General features: G+C 37.6%; 5 protein-coding genes across 5 annotated transcripts in view; 2 read left to right on the top strand and 3 right to left on the bottom strand.

Moving 5' to 3' along the window:
* LOC144656548 (uncharacterized) overlaps nucleotides 1–2,801 on the top strand; it is a 12,328-nt gene extending 9,527 nt beyond the window's left edge. The window contains exons 7-10 of the mRNA XM_078516771.1: nucleotides 115–211; nucleotides 359–428; nucleotides 1,417–1,534; nucleotides 2,565–2,801. Of these exons, the coding sequence (XP_078372897.1) occupies nucleotides 115–211; nucleotides 359–428; nucleotides 1,417–1,534; nucleotides 2,565–2,711 (432 nt within the window). The 3' untranslated portion in view covers nucleotides 2,712–2,801. The remainder of the gene's footprint in view (nucleotides 1–114; nucleotides 212–358; nucleotides 429–1,416; nucleotides 1,535–2,564) is intronic.
* Nucleotides 2,802–4,289: 1,488 nt separating this feature from the next.
* On the bottom strand, nucleotides 4,290–4,754 carry LOC144656982 (uncharacterized). Its single transcript, XM_078517250.1, has one exon. It carries the CDS (start codon nucleotides 4,752–4,754, stop codon nucleotides 4,290–4,292), a length of 465 nt encoding a protein of 154 aa, XP_078373376.1.
* Nucleotides 4,755–6,116: 1,362 nt separating this feature from the next.
* Nucleotides 6,117–8,894, bottom strand: LOC144656983 (glutaredoxin-like protein C5orf63 homolog). The gene is made up of 3 exons (XM_078517251.1): nucleotides 8,757–8,894; nucleotides 6,864–6,920; nucleotides 6,117–6,295 (listed from the first exon to the last, which is right to left on the bottom strand). Exons 1-3 carry the CDS (start codon nucleotides 8,886–8,888, stop codon nucleotides 6,119–6,121), a joined length of 366 nt encoding a protein of 121 aa, XP_078373377.1. The 5' UTR covers nucleotides 8,889–8,894; the 3' UTR covers nucleotides 6,117–6,118.
* Nucleotides 8,895–8,929: 35 nt separating this feature from the next.
* On the top strand, nucleotides 8,930–15,595 carry LOC144656984 (c-Myc-binding protein-like). Its single transcript, XM_078517253.1, has 6 exons — nucleotides 8,930–9,079; nucleotides 9,162–9,234; nucleotides 9,306–9,354; nucleotides 10,024–10,153; nucleotides 14,189–14,227; nucleotides 15,457–15,595. Exons 1-6 carry the CDS (start codon nucleotides 9,062–9,064, stop codon nucleotides 15,463–15,465), a joined length of 318 nt encoding a protein of 105 aa, XP_078373379.1. The 5' UTR covers nucleotides 8,930–9,061; the 3' UTR covers nucleotides 15,466–15,595.
* Nucleotides 15,596–16,697: 1,102 nt separating this feature from the next.
* On the bottom strand, nucleotides 16,698–19,521 carry LOC144657223 (kelch-like protein 18). Its single transcript, XM_078517527.1, has one exon. It carries the CDS (start codon nucleotides 19,436–19,438, stop codon nucleotides 17,726–17,728), a length of 1,713 nt encoding a protein of 570 aa, XP_078373653.1. The 5' UTR covers nucleotides 19,439–19,521; the 3' UTR covers nucleotides 16,698–17,725.
* Between the last annotated feature and the right edge of the window lie 449 nt (nucleotides 19,522–19,970).

Here is a 19,970-nt window from a genome sequence, read left to right as displayed (position 1 = left end):
CGTAACACATTGCATGATTTTGATTAAGTCTCTTACATAACGTCACACCTGCAAGTTTTCTTTATGGGGAAAATGCCTCAACACTTGTTGATTGGATAATAATTTTATTTCTAGTATCCTGGTGGGCCTTGTGTGATCACAGGAGTGTTGCAAGGACTGACAGAAGGTCATCATGGCATCCATATTCTAGAATTTGGGGATATATCGCAAGGTTTTTAATCAGTTTCTTTGTGATCTTTCATGGCATTTTTTATATTTGCTATTAATTAAGCTACGGTTCTCAGAAGTTGTTGTTAGTAAAATATGTTCAATACATTTGTATTAAATTATTTTTAATTATTACCATAATACATTCTAGGTAGCAATAGTGCTGGGGCTCACTATAATCCACTAAACAAAAACCATGGAGGGCCAGAAGATGAAGACAGGTTAGAAAAAATGATGTAGTTTATGAAAAGGGTAGAGTCTGTCTTTAAGCCTAGTGGCTCATCAGGCCAGCCCAGAGCTTATCCCATTTTAGTAGCATGAAGCAACTGGGAGTATTTCCACTGACTCCCCCCTGGATGGTGTGGGTTGGCCATACAAACTGCATCACGCAGTCACATATTCCGAACACTAGTAACACATGGTAGATATCTTTTATTAGTAACTTTATTCAGTTTGTGATGAATGGGACGACCAAAAAAAAACCCATGATCTTTTGCATAATAGTCATATGCTCTAGGTCATATCGTCCGGTTCACACTAGTGACATAACAACATAACAACATGGACATAACAGCATAAAGAAAAGATCCATTTTTTTCCTTATGTCATTATTCTTATGACATTATGTTCCTGCTATGTTGTGTTGTTCGAACTGGTGACATATTCCAATTTTTTTTAGCTCACATGATGACCTTGCCATTATGTTGTTATGTCGCTAGTGTGAAAAAGACTTATCAGTACTAGGTTCATTAAATGTTATATAAAATTATACCCTTGCTGCTTGGATTGAACACATTATTCTGTGATTGTTCTTCTCAACAGTGTTTGAGTCGTTACTATATTTCTAGATCTCTATGAAATCACAAGGTTGTAAATTTTACCATTTACCGGTATTTTGTGACCATTTTTCTGTAAAAAGTTTTGCACCAGACAGTACCCTTTTGCATTATTCTTGTCAGTTTATTTAAGTATTGTGTTGTTCCAGAAAATATCCATACCCCCCCCCTTCCCACAGAAGGCTTTTTGGTTTGAACCTCCTCATCACCCCTCTGGAAATTCCAAGTTGGCTTCATACTTTCCTTTAAAATTTTTGGCTTTTTTGAGCTTCCCCCCCCTTGGAATTTCAAATGGCGTACCTTCTGACTCTGTGGGCTGGGTACGGATATTTTCTGTTAATTTATGCTCATAAATTTGTTTTGTGCAATTTAGACATGTTGGAGACCTTGGTAACATTGAAGCTGACAGCCAAGGACAGGCAGATGTGAACATTACTGATAACGTTGTGTCATTGACAGGAGAACATTCTGTGATAGGTCGCACTTTAGCGGTCAGTATCTGGTCAATTTCAAGAATGCATTTGTGTTACACATTCTTTCAGTGTTACATGCAGAGGGGCTATCTGTCTAAATCCATTTTCTGACATAGTCTTTCGATGTGCCATTTGAAATGAGCCAATCAAAACTGATGCATACCAGTGTTTGCTTCATGCAAATGAGCCCACAAGTTAGTGGGCAATGATGCTAGTGGGCTGTGATTGGTGGAATTTGATCCATCTTGATTGTTTAGCATGTCAAAAGATAACCACTATGCAAGTAACATTGAAAGCGGGTGTAAATATGCACAGATCAATGTTTGAATCAAAATTTGGTTTATGATCACTGCTGCCTGATTTGAAAGAAAAGGCAAGGAATTGAAATTGTCTTAATTATCAATACAAGCAATGACAGTGATAAGCATCGAGCAAAGTGCTATAATAGTTTATAAGCAGCTGTTGATTCTTTTCAAAATTAATGGCCAATGGATTCAAATTTTAAATAATCGAAATAGAGTCTTATTACGCTTAACCTGGCTTTACAGTGCGACGTGCCTTACCGTGGCCACCCAACAAACTTTTTTACAAATGTGTTCTCGTAATATTATTTATTTGACGAACACGCCTCCTTGCAAAGTTGAATACGATCAAATAGATACTTAATACATCGTATTTATCAACAAAATGCAGTGAAAACGTAAAACTTTACAAGATGACACTTGTAAAAAGTTTGTTGGGTGGCCACAGTAAGGTGCGTTGCACTATAATGTAAGAACTTTGTGAAGATTAACTTGTTTTTATGTTATTAACTTTCTTGAAAATGTGTTGTTCCAGAAAATATCCATACCCCTGCCATGAAAGGTTTTTTGGTTTGAATCCCCCACCTGGAAATTTAGATAAGCCCCATACGTTCCTTTAAAGTTTTGCCGGGATTTTAAGCCCCCCCCCCCACCCCCTGAGAACTTCCAGTGACCTACTGTGGGGAAAGTATGGATATTATCTGGAACTGCACAATCATAAAACATCTGTGTTTATCTCTCTACAGGTTTGTGAAGGTGTAGATGATCTTGGTAGAGGAGGTCATGAACTGAGCCTCAGGACTGGGAATAGTGGTACTTGTTTAGCTTGTGGTGTTATTGGAATTGCCAAAACTTCAGAAAATACCAAAATATCACAAGATGATTCTGTTTAATAGTTACATAATTTTTACTCCAGTCAAACACTAAAAGTGTCTAATTTCTAGACAATATTTATTAGTTGTTTTTATCAAATATAGCAAGTAAATGCTATCAGACTCAGTACATTGCATAATTTCAAACACTGAAGTACACACCTTTAAAATTAGTGAAAAGGCTTTAAGTTCATTATCTTTTCCAATCTCACTTTGCTGCAGGCCATACTATTACGGAATTATTGACAAATGTTTGACATATTTTTGACAACTTGCTAAAATGGCGTCTGTTTCAAATGGTCAATCAAAAATTTGAGAAGTGAGGGAGGCAGAACTGACAATGAAACTGACGACTTTGCCTTTCACAGTTCGAATGAAAGCCATCAGATGGTCAAAAATTATTATTTAAAACCGAGATAACGTACTGTGACCAACACTGTGACTATCCTATTCCTTTTTGTTTATTTAAGAAAAATCCCTTTTGTTTATCACTGATTTATGAGCTCATTCGTATTTTTCTGTCTCAATAGAGCCTCAGTAAGTATTATAAGGTTTCCTTCAGTTTAAAGGTCATTTTGTTGCACATCACAAAATTACATGTTACATGACTTTATACACTGTCACTTAATATGTCTTTAATATGTAACATATCAAACACGAGAGGCAGTTTTTCATTGGGATATCCAAACACCGAGAAGAGAGTTGAAAATAATTTATGACGTGGAGTGGAGTATTTTTGACGAAATTCCAGGTGTTTGGATAGCTGATGAAACACTGTCTCAACCAAAACAAAAACTAAGGAGTAAACAGATTAATAAAAATTAATCATAATAATCTATGCTAATTAAGACCGGATATCGAAAGTTTTTTGTTTTAACTTGATGTGTTATTAAATGTACTTTTGAGAAGTAATGTTTGCAATATTCTAAGGTGGTAAAGCAGTATAATACATTTTTTGTATAAGTTTCATTTTTCAATACTTTTAGGTCTGTTTGATAATTGTTGTTGCCAGATCCACATAAGTTGTAAGAAAAGGACTATGTTGTATATTGATGTATTTATTAGCTATACAGTCATAATTTTATTTAATGTTGTCCAGAATATTTTTATTGATTTACTTCTTACTTCACAACTTGTGGCCCAGGAAAAAATGTATATAGGTTTACGGTCGTTTCGAGACAAAGTCTTTTCGAGACACGTCGTTTCGAGACAAGTCGAGGTCGATTCGAGACACAAGTAAAGTCGTTTCGAGACAAACTGAGACACATGTAAAGTCGATTCGAGACAAACTGAAATTGCTTCGATTTAGAAGTAAACACCCAAAAAGATCAGTATATTTTAGTGTTTCAGTTTGCGAATAAGCGACTCGATCGATCGATGTAATAATACCCAGTGCTCCCGCGACACAATCGAATTGTAATACCCAGTTTTCCCGCGACTCAACCGATCGGTCGACCGATCTTGTTTTATTTCTCAGCGCGTAATAACAAACTTTATTGAATCTTTATTTAAAAATATTGAAGTATTCGTTGATCATGACTTTTGCTGATGTGGTGGCTCCTAAAAGAGCCGTTTTTTGTCTTGCACAGATGGATCGTTTTATGATGCTCGTGGACCGTTGAGGTATGAACCGGCCCTCAGTAGTTTTCTCGCACTTCGCGTACCAGAGTCGAACTCGTTCCACAACTTGAATATCTTGGTCTGGAGCTCTCTAAACTTCTTTCTTTGGATGCGCTTTAACTTCTTTTCAGATACAAGCCTGATCTGTACGGATGTGCGGCTGGCCTTGCGGTGGAGAAGGCGGATCAGCAGGTACAGGGGAAGCTTGGACTTTCCAGGCGTGCGGCGATTCAATCCAAGATGCCAGCCTTCGATGTCATTGTTGGTTCGCACGGACTTCATGTAGACGCTCCAGGAGGACGGCTTCCACGTGTCGCCTGTTATCCAGTTTCTGCGGACGTAGTCCATTAGCTGCTGAAAACTTACCGGTGTTGCAGATTCGATGATTCCAGAGAAAACAGCCGTCGCATTGGATGCCTTGTTGTCTAGGCCGAACTGGTTCATCGCATACAATGCAGTTTAAAATCTGCGCAGTAGCCATCGTGATAAGTTTAAAACTCGCTTTAACTCGGGAACGGTAGTTGATAGTCGTGATGTGATCGTGAAATCGAATGATCATTCTTCGCGCCCTAGCTGTTTTCTACCCTCCGTAGGATCGAAATGTTAGCTCAATTAGATTTAAGCGTTTCGATTGGTTTATTCACTTCCGTTAGAACAATAGGGAAAATTAGCAAGTTTTTTTAACACAATGAGTTAACGCGTCTATTGATATGATAATTTACAAACTCGCCTACCCACGCGCCAGATAAACTCAAGTTTCCTCAGAGGTCCGGTGCACCACCGAGTTACACAACTTTATTGATCGTATTTGTGTTTCTTGATAACTATTGTGGAGTTATAGAGTACGTCTCATAAATATATTGATCCAAATCTCTTTTGTAAATAAACATAAACTTGGTCTCGTTTGTGTGTTCTCATTGCGGAGGAGGGCTGGGTATCGGAAGGACTTCGCGGGAGCACTGGGAATTATTTACGACGATCGATCGAGTCGCTTCGGCGAATTATAGATTATTCGCAAACTAATATACTGATCTTTTCTCGAGTTTACTTTTATATCGAAACAATTTCAGTTTGTCTCGAATCGACTTTACATGTGTATCAGTCTGTCTCGAATCGACTTTACTTGTGTCTCGAATCGACCTCGACTTGTCTCGAAACGACGTGTCTCGAAAAGACTTTGTCTCGAAACGACCGGACACCTGTATATAAGGTATACATTAACATAGATGTTACCATTTGTATAGAATAAAGATTACTAGTATACAAAAATCAGATCTTTGAGTAAACATTAATCAGAATGTTCTGAATGGATTGCATGCATCAGACTCTTCTCTGTTTATACCCATTAGGCATAGTGGCCTTATGGTTAGTGCACTGGACTCCAGATTAAGCAATCCAGGTTCAAGCGCCAGGGATCGAGACCTCTGGCCAATCCCGATTTGTGAGCAGCAGAGTTATCGTTCTGTATTTTCAGCCAATCAGATTTGACATTATAAGTCTGTGAATCACTGACTCCAGATGTTGGGGCCGGCCAGAGGTCTTGATCCCTGGCGCAGACCAGAAGGATCATGGGCTCTGGGGAAGAAAATGCACACTTCACAACTAAGATGTTACACCACTTGGTCTCAAAGATAAATTTTCCTTCGCGCCCCCATTTCACATTTCAAAATAGAAATGATGCATTTCACCTTTTGATACTGGACACAAGCAAGTATTTTTTTTTTTTATGGTGACGGTTTTTCCATTTATTTAAGCCTTGTACAGTCATCAACTATAGATCTTGTTTTTGCAACTCTGCAATGTAGAGGCTATCGGCTCTCTTCTTGATCTTCATACTTTCTCAGCTCTTTATCTAGCAATTCTTCGTTCACTCTGTGCTTCATGAGAAATGATCCATTCAGATGAAACACAGGAATTTCATATCTGTACTTGTCAAACCATGTTTCATTTCCTTTTGCTTCGATGTCCACCTCCTCCAAATAAAACTAAGCAAACACAATTGATAAGAGAAAGGAAATATGAATACCGTATTAACTCGAATAAGTGCCGCCTCCAAATAAGCGCTGTATTTGGGACTTAAAAGTTAATAAGCGCTGCAGTCCTGATGCGGCGCTTATTCGAGCAATCAGATTCTGTTTTACTAAAAACTACGCTACAAAGCAACTCTAAAAAAACTTAGACATTTCTTTTCATCAAAAGTGATGTTTTGCAGTTCACAGTGATGGTTATACTGCTTGCCTATTAGTTTAGCTAGCACCACTTCTCTCTTCAGCAAAAGACAAATACTGACAATCAGAAGACGCTATTTTGATAACTGTAAAAGATAAGATCTTTGTGGCGTCCAAATTTTAAATAAGTGCCGCCCTCAAGTAAGCGCCGCCCTTGAATCAGCGCCGCACTTGAAGGGCAAAAAATTTAATAAGCGCCACGGCAGTCACATTCTGACTAGTAAATACGGTATGGCAATAATTTTGTCCTACATACCCTTTCAGGTACCAGTAATTAACTAGGCCTTGAACATTAAAATTAAACTAAAATTCAGATTATACCAACCCTGTGCTTATAGCCCTCTAGGACAACCTTTGCTTCATCACAAAGTGAACAGACATCCTGTGGAGAAGCAGCAGAGTAAAAACTCCTGAAATTTTTATAAGCCTGCTGTATCAAATAGATAAAGTGGGTGTACTGGTATTTAGGATAAACAAATAAGGCTTACAGTGCCACTACTGCATGTAATTGGGTTTACTGGTACTAGGACGTAATGAAAATCAGTCATTATATTATTCTTATTTAAATTAAAGCAGCATACAGAAACAACTCAATTCCATGTTCAAACTGATAACCTTAAGGTTACTATTGTTAGCGACTACTAATTTTAGCGAGTTGGGCAAAAATCGCTAAAATTTGTCTTGGTCAAATTGAATACTCGTCACATTTAAGTAACCCCCTCGCTTCCCACCCCAAAGTGAAAAAAATTAAGTTTAGTCGACCTGAAAAATTCTTTTAAAAATAGACATATTTTCAAGTGAATTTGTTCTTTTACTGAACATTTATTTCCATCTTAGCTACCGGTATATGTTCATTATAAACTGGTTAACACAATATCACTAACTTTTTAAATTTTTCGGAAAAGCGCTTAACCCATTGACTCCTAAACCGGCCATAGCCGGCCGTGCGTGACAACCCCTGAATTTCCTAAACCGGCCGTAACCGGCCGTAAAAAGCACATGGAGACAAATGCCCTCTCCCTCCCTCCCTGGAGTATTTTTGGTTCTTCTATTGTTCTACAGATAATAAGGGCAAATAAACCAATCAGAATCTGTTTTCTGCGCATATTTATAGGGAACTCTTGGGATCCTAGAAAGAAGGTTTTTCGTCTTATTTCGCACGTTGAAAATGTAGAAGAAAATCATGGCGCCGGGCGGCACGTATTTACAAACTTCCAAGGCCTTGTTTTTGATTCTAAACACAAAAAATACCATCTTTGAGACTTAAAAAGGAAAGAAGAAACACTATAGAATATTTAAGTGGCCCTTAAACGAAAAACCATGGAGTACAGAGTGCTAAAAGCTTGTTGAAGACGGATTCATCTTTCCTTTCACGGCCGCGAAGACATGCCGTAATGGCACTTACAAAAATGCTGTTTTATATTCGACGATATTCAACTCAACCTTCCAATCATGCACTGCGATCTTTTTTCCCGGCAAAACTTAGTTAGCGCATCTACTATGGTTATGGAACACTTTCTCCTGGTATACCATGGAACTATGACACTTGTATAGTCTTCGTATACTCACTAAAGGCTCGTGTGTATACTGCGCAACTACAAGTGACTCCATGGCATTCCATGTTATTAAAAACAAGCAATGGTATATTGCAATTCCTGAGTTTTGATTGGTTAACAGGCAACGGTATATGAGCTCATATACTATAATTTTTGACCACAAATATGGTGGCAGATGAGCATCAACGAAAACAGCTGGGGAGCTCAAATATTGCAATTCTTTGGGTGTTTTTTATAAAACAAGCATTCCACTTGTGCTTTTTGGATATGAGATCGTTACAGCCAACTCAGCACTACGCGCCTTGTTTAATTGGCTATCTACCATCTCATATCCACTAATCCAGTGCGCGCTAGTGGAATAACTGTTAAGTATACCACTGGCAAGCCTTGCATAACTAGCTATAGTATGTACGCTACAAACCAGTTGTGGATAAAGGGCGACAGGGGGAGGGGGGTTAATGGGGTAAATTGGGTGGTTAGCCATGCCCTCTGAATCCAATTTGGCCTTTTTAAATTTCACCATTTGGGGGGCATGCTCTAGAAAAATTCAAACTTATGATACATTAACCTTTTAATTTGCAGAATTCTGTAGCCCTTTGGTATGAGCTACCCCCTTTTAAAAATCCTTGATTCGCCACTGAATAACACCTGGTGAAACTTACCTTGGTGTACAATGTCAGGACTGGAAGAATAGGTTTAGTTGAGAAACGTATATGTTTAGTGCCAAGCAATGATTTTGAAAGGAATTCTGCTTTAAATCCAAGTGCGTATCTCAAAACTTTTGAACTCATCATGCAGGCACAGATGAGTGAGTGGAGACTGGGTCGGGTACCGATTGCTGCTCCCATAATCCACTTCGGCGGAACTGTTGATTGTAGACTCTCGTTGCTACAGACAGTGTACAGAGTTTTCGTTTCACTTTCTCGACCATTTTTGAAGTGTTTATAGATCTTTAGGTGCAGGAAAAATGACATCACAGTACAGGGTTTGTGATATGAAATTTATCTGCTTCTAAATTTTTTGTAACTGTTAGATCTCGCGTTAATCTTGAGCTCTTTTCATCGAAGGTGGCCGATTCGAAACGCGAGGAGTTCAGAAAGTATTTGGAAAAGGCGGGAGTTATGGATGCTTTGACGAAAGGTAATTTTTACGTCTATTTGGCTGTTAACTTTAGCTGCTGTTGCTAAATTTTATTTGTTTTGTGTTAACAGTTCTCGTGAACTTGTACGAGGAACCAGAGAAACCAGCCAATGCATTAGAGTATCCTTTGAACTATTTAGCTAAAAGTTTCGTGTCAAAAGTTCTTTCTGGAGGTACATGTGTAAAAAATATTTTTATGCGATCAAGTAGATAAGTGTATAGCGTTCTCTGTTCAACCTGGTCAGTTGTCGATGAAAGCTGCAAGTTGAGACCTTTCGTTAATTGATTGACAGGTGTCATTCAACATCTACTAATAAATATTAAGCTTAAAATGCACTCATCAGCCACTTACTATGGTTGTCAGTGATATGCGAACTCTGAAATTCAAAATCCAACTAACTTTTTTTCGCTTCTGTCAATTAAAATTACGGCGACAGTCAACGTATCATAAAAAACATAACCAAACGAAATGGATCAAAATCTACCAATCACAACTGGCAGACGTGGCCTTTTGACCCGGTTGAAGTGAACTTCTGTTTCCGGAGAGGCCGCTAAGATGATTTAAGGCAGCAAACAACGTAAACCATAAGTCGAGGATTGAATTTCAGAGTTTGCTTATCACTGAAAACCACAATAACTTATAACCATTTTTGTCATTTTCTGAACTCAGTGTCTTAAAATCAAGTGTTTGGTGCTTTTTGTAGTCTACAGTCGTGCACATAAGCTCACACCTCTGAATAAATGTGTAGAACTTTGTTCAAGATTTTTATTACCTTAATAATGTTCAAGCTTTATGAAAGAACATCTCCATGGAGGACCCCCTGAAACTGCAGATATTGAATCTCTGAGAAATGAAGTCTCTGACTTAAGACAGAAGGTTGAGCAGTTGATGGCAGAAAACGGTGAACTTAAACAAAGAGTAAGTATGAAATCTTAACAAATGACCAGGGCCACGTGTCCCGGGGGGTGGGGGGGGGGCACTCCCATATATGAGCTATTTTGGTATGTGCCACCAGTTTAGCCTGGGATTGGGTATATATGTAGAAATCAGAGAGTTTTTGGTCTTGGGTAACATTTGCTGAGACTTTTTGACAGATGGTTTACCATTGAAACATTGATAGAGATACAGTTTTTTAAAAATGCAAGTCTGGGACAGGATAGTGGTTTTTGGTGTCTAGTCTAGTATAGGGTTGCAAAGTCAGCCATACATGGTCTGGTTAGGGTAAGGGCTTCAAAGTCCTGGTGGCACACCTCTATCCATAAGTATACAGAGTGCCTCCTTTCCCACCTGGGCCACGTGTGCAGCGAGAACCAGTTACTTTGCAAATAAAAATTTTTCTGATAAAAATCCACATTGAACAGAGAGTTTGTATTGGAATTTCAGGAATTTTAATAACAAATGAAATTTTTTTTTATTATTAATGTCTTTCTACCTGAAATGCAACTTTCAATGACACAGTCTCTGAAGTTTAAAACTCAACTAACAATAATATTGTATTGCACATTTTGCTGCTGTCGATCATAACAAATATTTATTGTGGTGACAGTCAATGAACCTTGAGAAACAGAAACAAACAAAATGGATGAAAATCAAGCAATTAATACTGACAGAGGCAACCTTTTGAATCAGTTGTAGTGATCATTTGTTTCCTGAGAAGTCCGGTTAAATGATTGATGGCAGCAAACACAGGAAATTTTCACAAAAAACGTCACTGGTTTTTGAATGGTAATTTTGCTAAATCCCATAACAAAACCAGTAATGGAAAAGCTGAACTCTTGCCATTAATGTTTTTTGGATAAAAGCCAGAATAGGAAAAAAAAACAAAAGACACTTAATTTTTAAAAAACACAATGGGATTTTAGGATTTTTTTTCCTGTGAAAAAAAGTAACTGTTGGCTGGAGCTGATGTACTGCATATATACAAAATGTTGTAACAAATTGGAAATCATAAGTCACTAACCTTCTATAAATATTAAATAAGGATTTAACCTGGAGTCATAAAGTGGATTGGGAAGTTGGGTTGATGATTTAACTGAAGTTAACACACGTAGAAACTCTTTTTCCTTTTTTATGTCATTTCCTCTAACAACACATAATTTAAATGCAGTTCTGGATTAAACTGTACAGTATAAGTTATTACGCTCTACATACCACATAAATTCAATCTTATTATAAACTTTAACTTTGAACATTTTTTCATACACTGGTGGTTGTGATGTATTGATCAACGTTGTACTGTAGACACATTCAAACCTTTCTGTGTAAACATTTATAATATAAAACAAAACCAATCACAGTCATCATTTAACCGTAACAGATAATATCACTTTCTGAGCCACCACCATCCTCTCATTCTCACAAAAGTATTGAAAAGCGGCTGTCATGGGGCCCAGAAACTCCTGTAAGTGCCATCCACACATTTAACAACTAATTTTAATGAAGCACTTACTTTCTTACTGACCTAATGTCTATGATGTGAATTTTTGTACCCTACTGCCAATTAAAGCACGATGCATAATGGTCTGACTTGGTTTTTCACAATAACCGTTACTTACATGACTGTGTACATCTGTTACAGTTCAATTGAGCACTCTAAACTAATAATTTTCTTTCATTTCTTGGTGATTCTATATGTAGCCTGCACCTTGTTGTCACTTAAAAATAATTATTGACTTAGTACCTTTTAATTTCCTATCTTTTTCATTACAAATACATGTTATTATTTTGTCATATAAATCAAAGAAAAAATACAAATAATTGTACCAAAGGTAAAACTGAACCACAAAGAATACAACCACTGAAACTAGCTTTACTGATTTTTCTTTTTTTTCAAATAAAATTTCATTTCATTAAACTAACCACGCTGTTGGCACATTGAAAGAGCTGCGTGATTACAAGTATACATAGACGTTCCACTTATATGTCATTAAAAACAACTCATTAAAAGTAACTTTAAACTAGATACAAAGCCGCTCCAACAGCCGTAAGTCTGCAAGGACTCCAGCGCCTGTTATTGTACAAGAGCCAATTGTTGAACTTTCTGAGTAAATCTGTGAGTAATATTGTTTTGCAGCACCTGGTTTCATCTTTGCACCGTAATCCTGATATGATTAAAAAAAATAAAATAAATAAAAATGATATCATTTAAATGCTTCATGTAAAATCTGCAGCAACAGCTCTCTGTGGTTGTAAAATAAAATAATGTGAATGTGCTTGTATAACCTGATGATATTAAAATATTGTTTTCAGGAGAATAATAAATTATATTGCAGTTTAAATTCCACAGGTTATTTTTAGTTTGTTATAGTATGGTGTAAGCATTTCATGGATTTAAAGTGTTTATTCCTTCACTCTTCACGTGTAGGTGAACTTCTAAATTTTATGATAGTTTAGTGGGTAAGGTGTTATCTCTCATTGGGGTTCAGTTTGCACTGAAATGAAATTCATGAAATAATAAAATTATGACCAGAATCAATGGTTGCAGTATTTCCACAAATATGAATGTTTTTAGTCTCCTTTACAATTAATTATGCTGCAAAATTTGTTGGGTTAATAATAATAATTATTATTGGCATATAATAATTATTATTTTTATTTATACACTCTGGCAGGACTTTGGAGATTTTACGCTTTTGAATATTACAATTTAGTAGAAACTCAGCTGTGTTCTATTGGAAATCCTCGAATCTGATTGGTTCTCCCACTGTTTTCTATTCGCCGATAGAAAACAGTCGCGCGCGACTGGGGGGGGGGGGGCGGAGAGTGCCCGCGCTGACTTTGAACGCTTATAACTTTTTCAATATTCAACCAAACGCTGCCAAACTTTGCGACTTTATCTAAAATTTATCTGGGAATAATTTGGTATGGTAGGATGTTGTGTCAGGAACATGACGTCACCATGGCAACGGCATTTTGACAGGCATGTTTTCCCAAATTCGTAATTTTCGTGTTTCTATTAATGAAAAATAACTTTAAAGCAATTATTTTCACCTTTTTACGTGTTTTAAGCACAGTTTTAATGGTTTTGAGTACTTTCCAGTAATTTTGGGTGGTTTTCTGGCGTTTTAGAAAAATTTCGAAATCCAAGATGGCGGCTGTTTTGATATTATGATGTAATTGTCACGTGATGTGATGTTATCACCCCACGTGACATATGCCAAAAGATAGATTTTGGGACATACAGTCGAAGCTCTCTTAACGGACACTCTCGTAAGTGGACAACTCTACTTACGGCCACCTTGTTAGAAACCCCGCTTTTACTCCCATACAGACTCTGTATTTTTACATTCTCGTAAGCGGACATTCCCGTAAGCGGCCCCGGACACTTTCCGAGATACGACTTAGACTTTTTCTTTGTTTTTAAGCTTCCGTAAGCGGACACCGCAAAGAAAATCCTATAAAAAACCTCTGTATCTTGTATTAATCAATCAACTTCACATCGCCATTCGTAACAATGATTTGACTGTAATTACAGTACCATATTTCAGTGTCTGTTTTGTCGTCATCCACGTCCGGTTACATTTCGAAACACCATGCAGATTACCATTATTAGCTGGGCAAGCTCCCGTAAGCGGGCAGTTCCAGTAGCGGACACTTTTTTTCGCGTCCTGAGGGTGTCCGCTTATGAGAGCTTCGACTGTACTATATATCCTCTAAGTTTCATTGTGATTGCTTAAATATTTTGGAAGTTACGGAGGGGGCAGAATCTGCCCCCCCCCCCCCCGGTCTGAAATGACCCAAAAAAGCCCGGTCTGAATAGGGTTAAGGGAATCTGATGTCTTGTTTAAGAGAAAAAAAAATCCAAAAAGATGTTCAGAAAATGTGTCAATGACATACACGAATTTAGATGCTTCATCATTGTTATAATAATAATCATTATAAAAGGGTTAACTTTGTTTCAGATCTGACTGGCCCAGGTTTGACTTACTTACTTACTACATATCTCTCTTACAGTTACAGGTGTATGAACCACAAGCCGAAGATAGCAATCCGGTAAGGAAAACTGAGAACATGTACATAACATTCTGTTGTGGAGAAGAAGAAGCCCAAGCTAAAAACTAAATTATATTATTGATAGAGAAAGAACAGAATTTATATTATTCGAGGACAGTTCTGGTGCTGGGGGCAGCCATGTTGGGGACTTTTACATATCAGTACAACTATGGCTTTTTGTTATTTTCCCAGGGTCCTTACTCCTCCCTGCTGCCGACCACTTGAATAGGGGACTATTGGTACGAGATTGGTGTGAAACATGATAATCAAAAGCACCAGCGCTAGCTGTATTCCTGCTTAATCCAATGCTCATACTCCAATCTAAAGGAACCTATTGTGCATGAAAATAGTTTAGTAGTTCAATGAGATCAAAACTGTGACTTATGAGCCTCTCTATGGGTACCCAAGGTCTTCGTTTTCTTTGCAATTTTTTGGCAAATCTTCATTTTTTTAAAGCAAATCTTTATTTTTCGGATTGAACGTTTACAGCGTTTATTCCGTGTAATCTGCAGTTTTTGTGGTTTCACGACAGTGACTGTAAAATACTGCTGTCCAAATCGCAGACTGTGAAATGTTTTCAAATGCCAAAATTCAGAAATAATATTTTAAAAGGATATTTTCTGTAGTACTTACGGGTTTTGACAGTTTTATATCTGAGTGTTCACTTTGATCATGCATATTTTGGTCAATTTCAATTTCTTCACTTCAACCAAAGGACTGTTATCTTTTTAGCAAAGCTGTAAACGCTCTTGTATTCATGTATAGAAACTATTTCCCTTTCCCCTGACTGACAAACTCATTGTAATTTTTCTAATGTATTTAAACCATTGTAATTAGGATTACCGGTACCTACTTTTTATTCTTGCTGTATTTTACGTGCTTTAGTGTTTGTACTGTATGCGTTATTTGTTTCTTTTTTGTGTTTGCAAGTGATCAATAAAAAAAAAAAAATTATTCGCTTCAATCTTAAGATCTTTGTTTTTTCCGCGGCAATCTTCACGTCATGGATTTCCTCCAAAACACCCATAGAGAGGCTCACTTATAGATGACCTCGGGAAGGGTGGTAAAACCATCTTTAAAAGTTGCCAAACGATTAGATAACCTAACCTTAGAAAATTTCCCATAATTTATAGGAATCAACATAAACCGATAAACACCAGTATGAAAGTTGAATAAATTTAAAGCTATTAAATGTTTATTGTTACTTTTTTTGTTTTTCTGACTTGCAGGGGGAGTAGCAGACAGAGGAATATTTCTTGCACAGTTTCCCTAAAGTGTACAGATGTCATCTGTTTTTGTTTTGCATTTTAGCCAAGTCAATTTTGTAAAATATGAACTTTCATTAAAGTGATGTATTGTGATGTGGAACTATGGCATTTGTATTAATTTTTCAATACATTCCAAGTTTAATTATAAATTATTAAAAGTGATACAGCTGTTTATTTGGCAACCTACCTCCAAAGATCACAACCTGTCCCCAGTCTTCCTATGGTGTTTCAGAAATTACATTTGAGGTTGAGGGTTGAAATAATAATGATTATTATTTATTTTGTTTTATTCCCTTAAGACTATGTACAAAAACTTTACATCTTATATACAGATTGATCATTAATAAAGAAAAACTTTGAAAAACAAAATGTGCCAAAACGTGATCGACCAATAGGCCATTTCCGAGTGATCCTTTACCTTTGTTTCAAAACGAGTCTACGTGCGAAACCATTCACATGAAAATGAGTTTCACCTACAGGCCCATTTTCATTTGAATGGTTTTGCACATAGACTCGTTTTGAAAAAGAGGCAAAGGGTAACTCGGAAATGGCCTATTCTTCTCACTCACTGGCTCATGCACCATTTCTATTTGGTCACACTATTGATCAAATTTTTAAGCCAGAGTTTGTACAGGGCATGGAAATCCTGGAAAGTCATGGAATTTTAGAATTTCATTTTCCAGGTGTGGAAAGTCATGGAATTTGAGTGTGGGTCATGGAAAGTTACGGAAAATGGTTACATATTGATTGTACAAAATAAATTAGGCCGGATATTTTTTGCTCCTAAAAGGGTAAAAACGTACATGGAATCGAGATAATTTTTGAAAATTTCCAAGAAAGATGGTCAAATTTATGTCATGGAAAGCTTTGAAATTCATGGATAAGGTCATGGAAAGTCATGGAATTTAAAAGCTCAAAAGTGTATAAACCATGTAAGCTTGCACTGGCCTTTACTTTAATAATATTGATTTGTAGATGATGTTTTAGTTACTCCTATTCTCGGAAATATTTGGAAAGAGAAAAGCTGCTTGGCATCATAGAAAAACTTAGCCAAAAAAATGAAATAAACAGCTGATGGACAAACTTAATTATAATAAATATTTTAATATCAGTAACTTGTAATTTGTTATATTTAAACTACTAACAATGCTTCTATAACTTTTCAGAGTGATCATCCGAGATAAAAATAACAATGTGTGTATTGAAATGTTCTTACTTTTTATCACTGATTTTTATTACGAAAAGTAGTATTGGTTATTTAAATTTTCTTACACTATGCAATAATAGTATTGCTTGGCAATGCTGTGTTACCCTGCACAACTGCTCTTGAATAAGGTGTTCAGTTGTTAGTCCTAATGACCTGTTTGTGTCATATCCAAAAAGTTTCAACAATAACTAGGCCAGGTTTGCACTTATGAAATCAGCATAATTATATGAAAGTTGTAAGCAAATATACAGGTTCACTATTACTCTGGTGAAATCAAAAACATATAAGCAAGGAAAAGGCTGTATAACAAAAGCAGTATAACCAACTTTATTTCACTGTGACGAAGGTGGACAGTCACAACCAATTTAGTGAGAATTTTGTACCATAATGATACATTGTAAGCACTTCACACGGGGGAAAAGGTCTTGAAAATCATACCATTTATAAATACTGGTAACATTTTTTTCGTATTTCTTCATCAAACTGCAAGCAAGGAGAAACAGTCATGAAAAAGTTTTGATATCAAAGTTGACACCAGATGTCAAAAGATGATGTCACAATCTATGATGTCTTTGACATATAATAATATACAGGTCACGAGAACTGAGGTAATGATCACTAAAGCTACATATTGCTTAGATATTTAGCTAGCTAGCTACCATAAAGTCTGATTTAGATGGTACAACTTTGTCGCATAATTCAACAAGTTTTCAACAAGCCTATGACATGAGTATTTGCCATGTTTCATGTTAATGACCCGTTAATCAAGCCAAACTTGCTCAAGAAGTGTTGCTATGACCCACAAGCAGGCATGTTGGTCGTTTGCAAATATATTATGTCTGAAAGCTTTTTTTATCAATGTCTGCAGAAGTTCACACATTGCCAGTCACTCTTCAGAAATGAGCTCATGCTCCTCTCATCTTGGGTGTGTGTGGGGAGAGGGGGAGGGGGATGGAGACTGGACTCAAGAGAGTGGTGAAAGTTGAAGCTGAGACTGTCATGAGTCATCGTTTGTTGTTAAAATTAAACCAACACAGGCATTAGTTCACCAGGTACTGTGATAGCACAGCAGGCAAATCCTTCAATTCCCACAGGCAAGCTTGCCACCTCCTCCCATGCCTCTTGATCTGTGTCATGACATTCAACACTCCTCAGCTCTCTGTTACTTTTGTCGACTCCACCAAGAACAAACACCTTGTTCTTAATTACTGCTGCACCAGCATGTGAACGCGGCTGTTGGATAGACGCTATAGCAGTCCACCGTTTGGTCGCTGGGTCATACACCTCGCAAGATGCTAATTTGATGGGGGAACCTAAAATGTCCTCACCGCCAATCACAAAGATCTTGCTTCCAACAGAAACAGCACAAGCATCAGAACGACGTCGGTTCATAGGAGCAATGTCGACCCAAGAATCTGACAAATGATCATAATATTCTGCAGACATCAATGGAATATCCTCATCACTGGAATATCCACCAAATGCATATAAATACGTTGAACCAACAACGCAGTGCCTTGTGCGAGACGCATTCATTGAAGCAACACATTCCCATTTGTTTATCTTGGGGCTGTACCGCTGGACGATGCTTTGTGGTCTGCCCTTTGCATCATGCCCCCCTGTTGCATATAGGAAGTCCCCCACCATGGCCACGCCCACACCGACCACTTCCTTTCGCATTGACAACACGCTAGACCATGTGTTGGTCCTTGGATCATAAAGTTCTGCACTTTTTGTCGCATTGCCATTTTTAGTGTTCCCACCCATGACATAAACTAATCCTTCGTGTATTGCAATGCCATGATTTTTTCTGGGGGTCAGCATCGGGGAAATTTGAAATATCTGCTTAATACTTGGCATGAATACGTTTGAAGAAGCTGTGATGTCACAATTTTCCTGCCACCCTCCCACCATGAGGATAGCAGTTTGACATGCACGAGGGCGCTGATGAGCTTCACTTTGAACGGCTCCCTTGGGAGATGAGAAGAACTCCTTGGCGGCATTAACAAGACGTAAACAAGATTCATCGCTCTTCACCAAGTCTTCCTCTTGTACTTCGGTAATCAAGTAACATCTTGCTAAATAGATCAAGCGAATGTGCGAAAACAGGGAAGAAAAGTGCTTCTTTCTTGTCTCCAAGCTATTCTTCGTCCATTTCACTACGGATTCGAATATCTTCTCCTCTCTCGCGACCAGATCATCGCTGGATACAATTGCAAGCAGCTGTTCTATACTCAATGTTACAAATCCACTGCTGGCCGATACAGGGACATAATTTTCGAGGATGTGTTGCTGTGCACTGTCGCGAAGCTCTCTGACATTGTACTTTTCGGCCATGTACAAAAGAAACAGGCAGTTCTCCGAGTTCAAATCGCTAATCAGAAATTCACAAGCCTTCTGTTTCAATTCGGTCAAAAACAAGAAATCTGCACCGATAGCTAAATCTAGAGCGTTATCTTTTTTGATGGATATTCCACCGCCGTACATATAAGTCAGCAGCTGATCCATAACTTTAGGTTCAAACTCGTCCATATGCACGATATTTTCGGCTTTTTCTTTCATTTCATTGGCGAACAAAGCCTTGAAGAACTCGCTGTTTGCAGAGAGGACGTTCCGATGCGCCGGAAAAGTTGTACCTTGTACACTCACTGTGACATCACAGAGCGTTCCGTCCTTCCTGAAATCGTTCAGTGAATTCATTACCTTGGCACAAAAGCTCGCTTCTTGCGAACTCATGATCAGTTTCGGTATTTTTTCACGGAATATACAGAATGTTTACCTCTTCGGCGTGCAGAACTGATCAAATCGATCAAATCTGCACCTGCTGTTTTTCGCATGCAGTGTTTACATTCAGCGGTGAACATTACCGCCAATTCAATTCAATTTGGCGGGAATCTTAACTTTGCACAGGAGACCCAGTCTTCTCGGCAAGTCCAAGTCCTAGTCCCTTTCTGTTTCAGTTCTTGTTGTTCGGTGTTTCCAGAGTTAATAGAGGGAAATTTTACTTTATTCTACCTTATCCTGTAGTAGTAATTTTTGGACGGGTGGCCATGCTACTGGCCTGGCTATAAATGAACTAATTCAGTAGGAGAATTGACAGAACGGCTTATAATAATAAAGTCAGGGATCAGGAGCATACGTTGCTTGTCGGCAAGGGACAAAAAGTGCTTTTTGGACATTGAATCAATCAAAAGCTAAATATATTTTTTCTAATTTTACTTCAAAGTACTGATCAAAGAGTATGCTAACATTTCCGTAGACTAGAAAG

The sequence above is a fragment of the Oculina patagonica genome, chromosome 6 (genome assembly GCF_052425735.1).
Source record: "Oculina patagonica isolate OP01 chromosome 6, crgOcupat, whole genome shotgun sequence".
NCBI classification, from domain to species: domain Eukaryota; kingdom Metazoa; phylum Cnidaria; class Anthozoa; order Scleractinia; family Oculinidae; genus Oculina; species Oculina patagonica.
The sequence above is the reverse complement of the archived record's forward strand: the minus strand, read 5'-3'. Positions and strand labels throughout refer to the sequence as shown.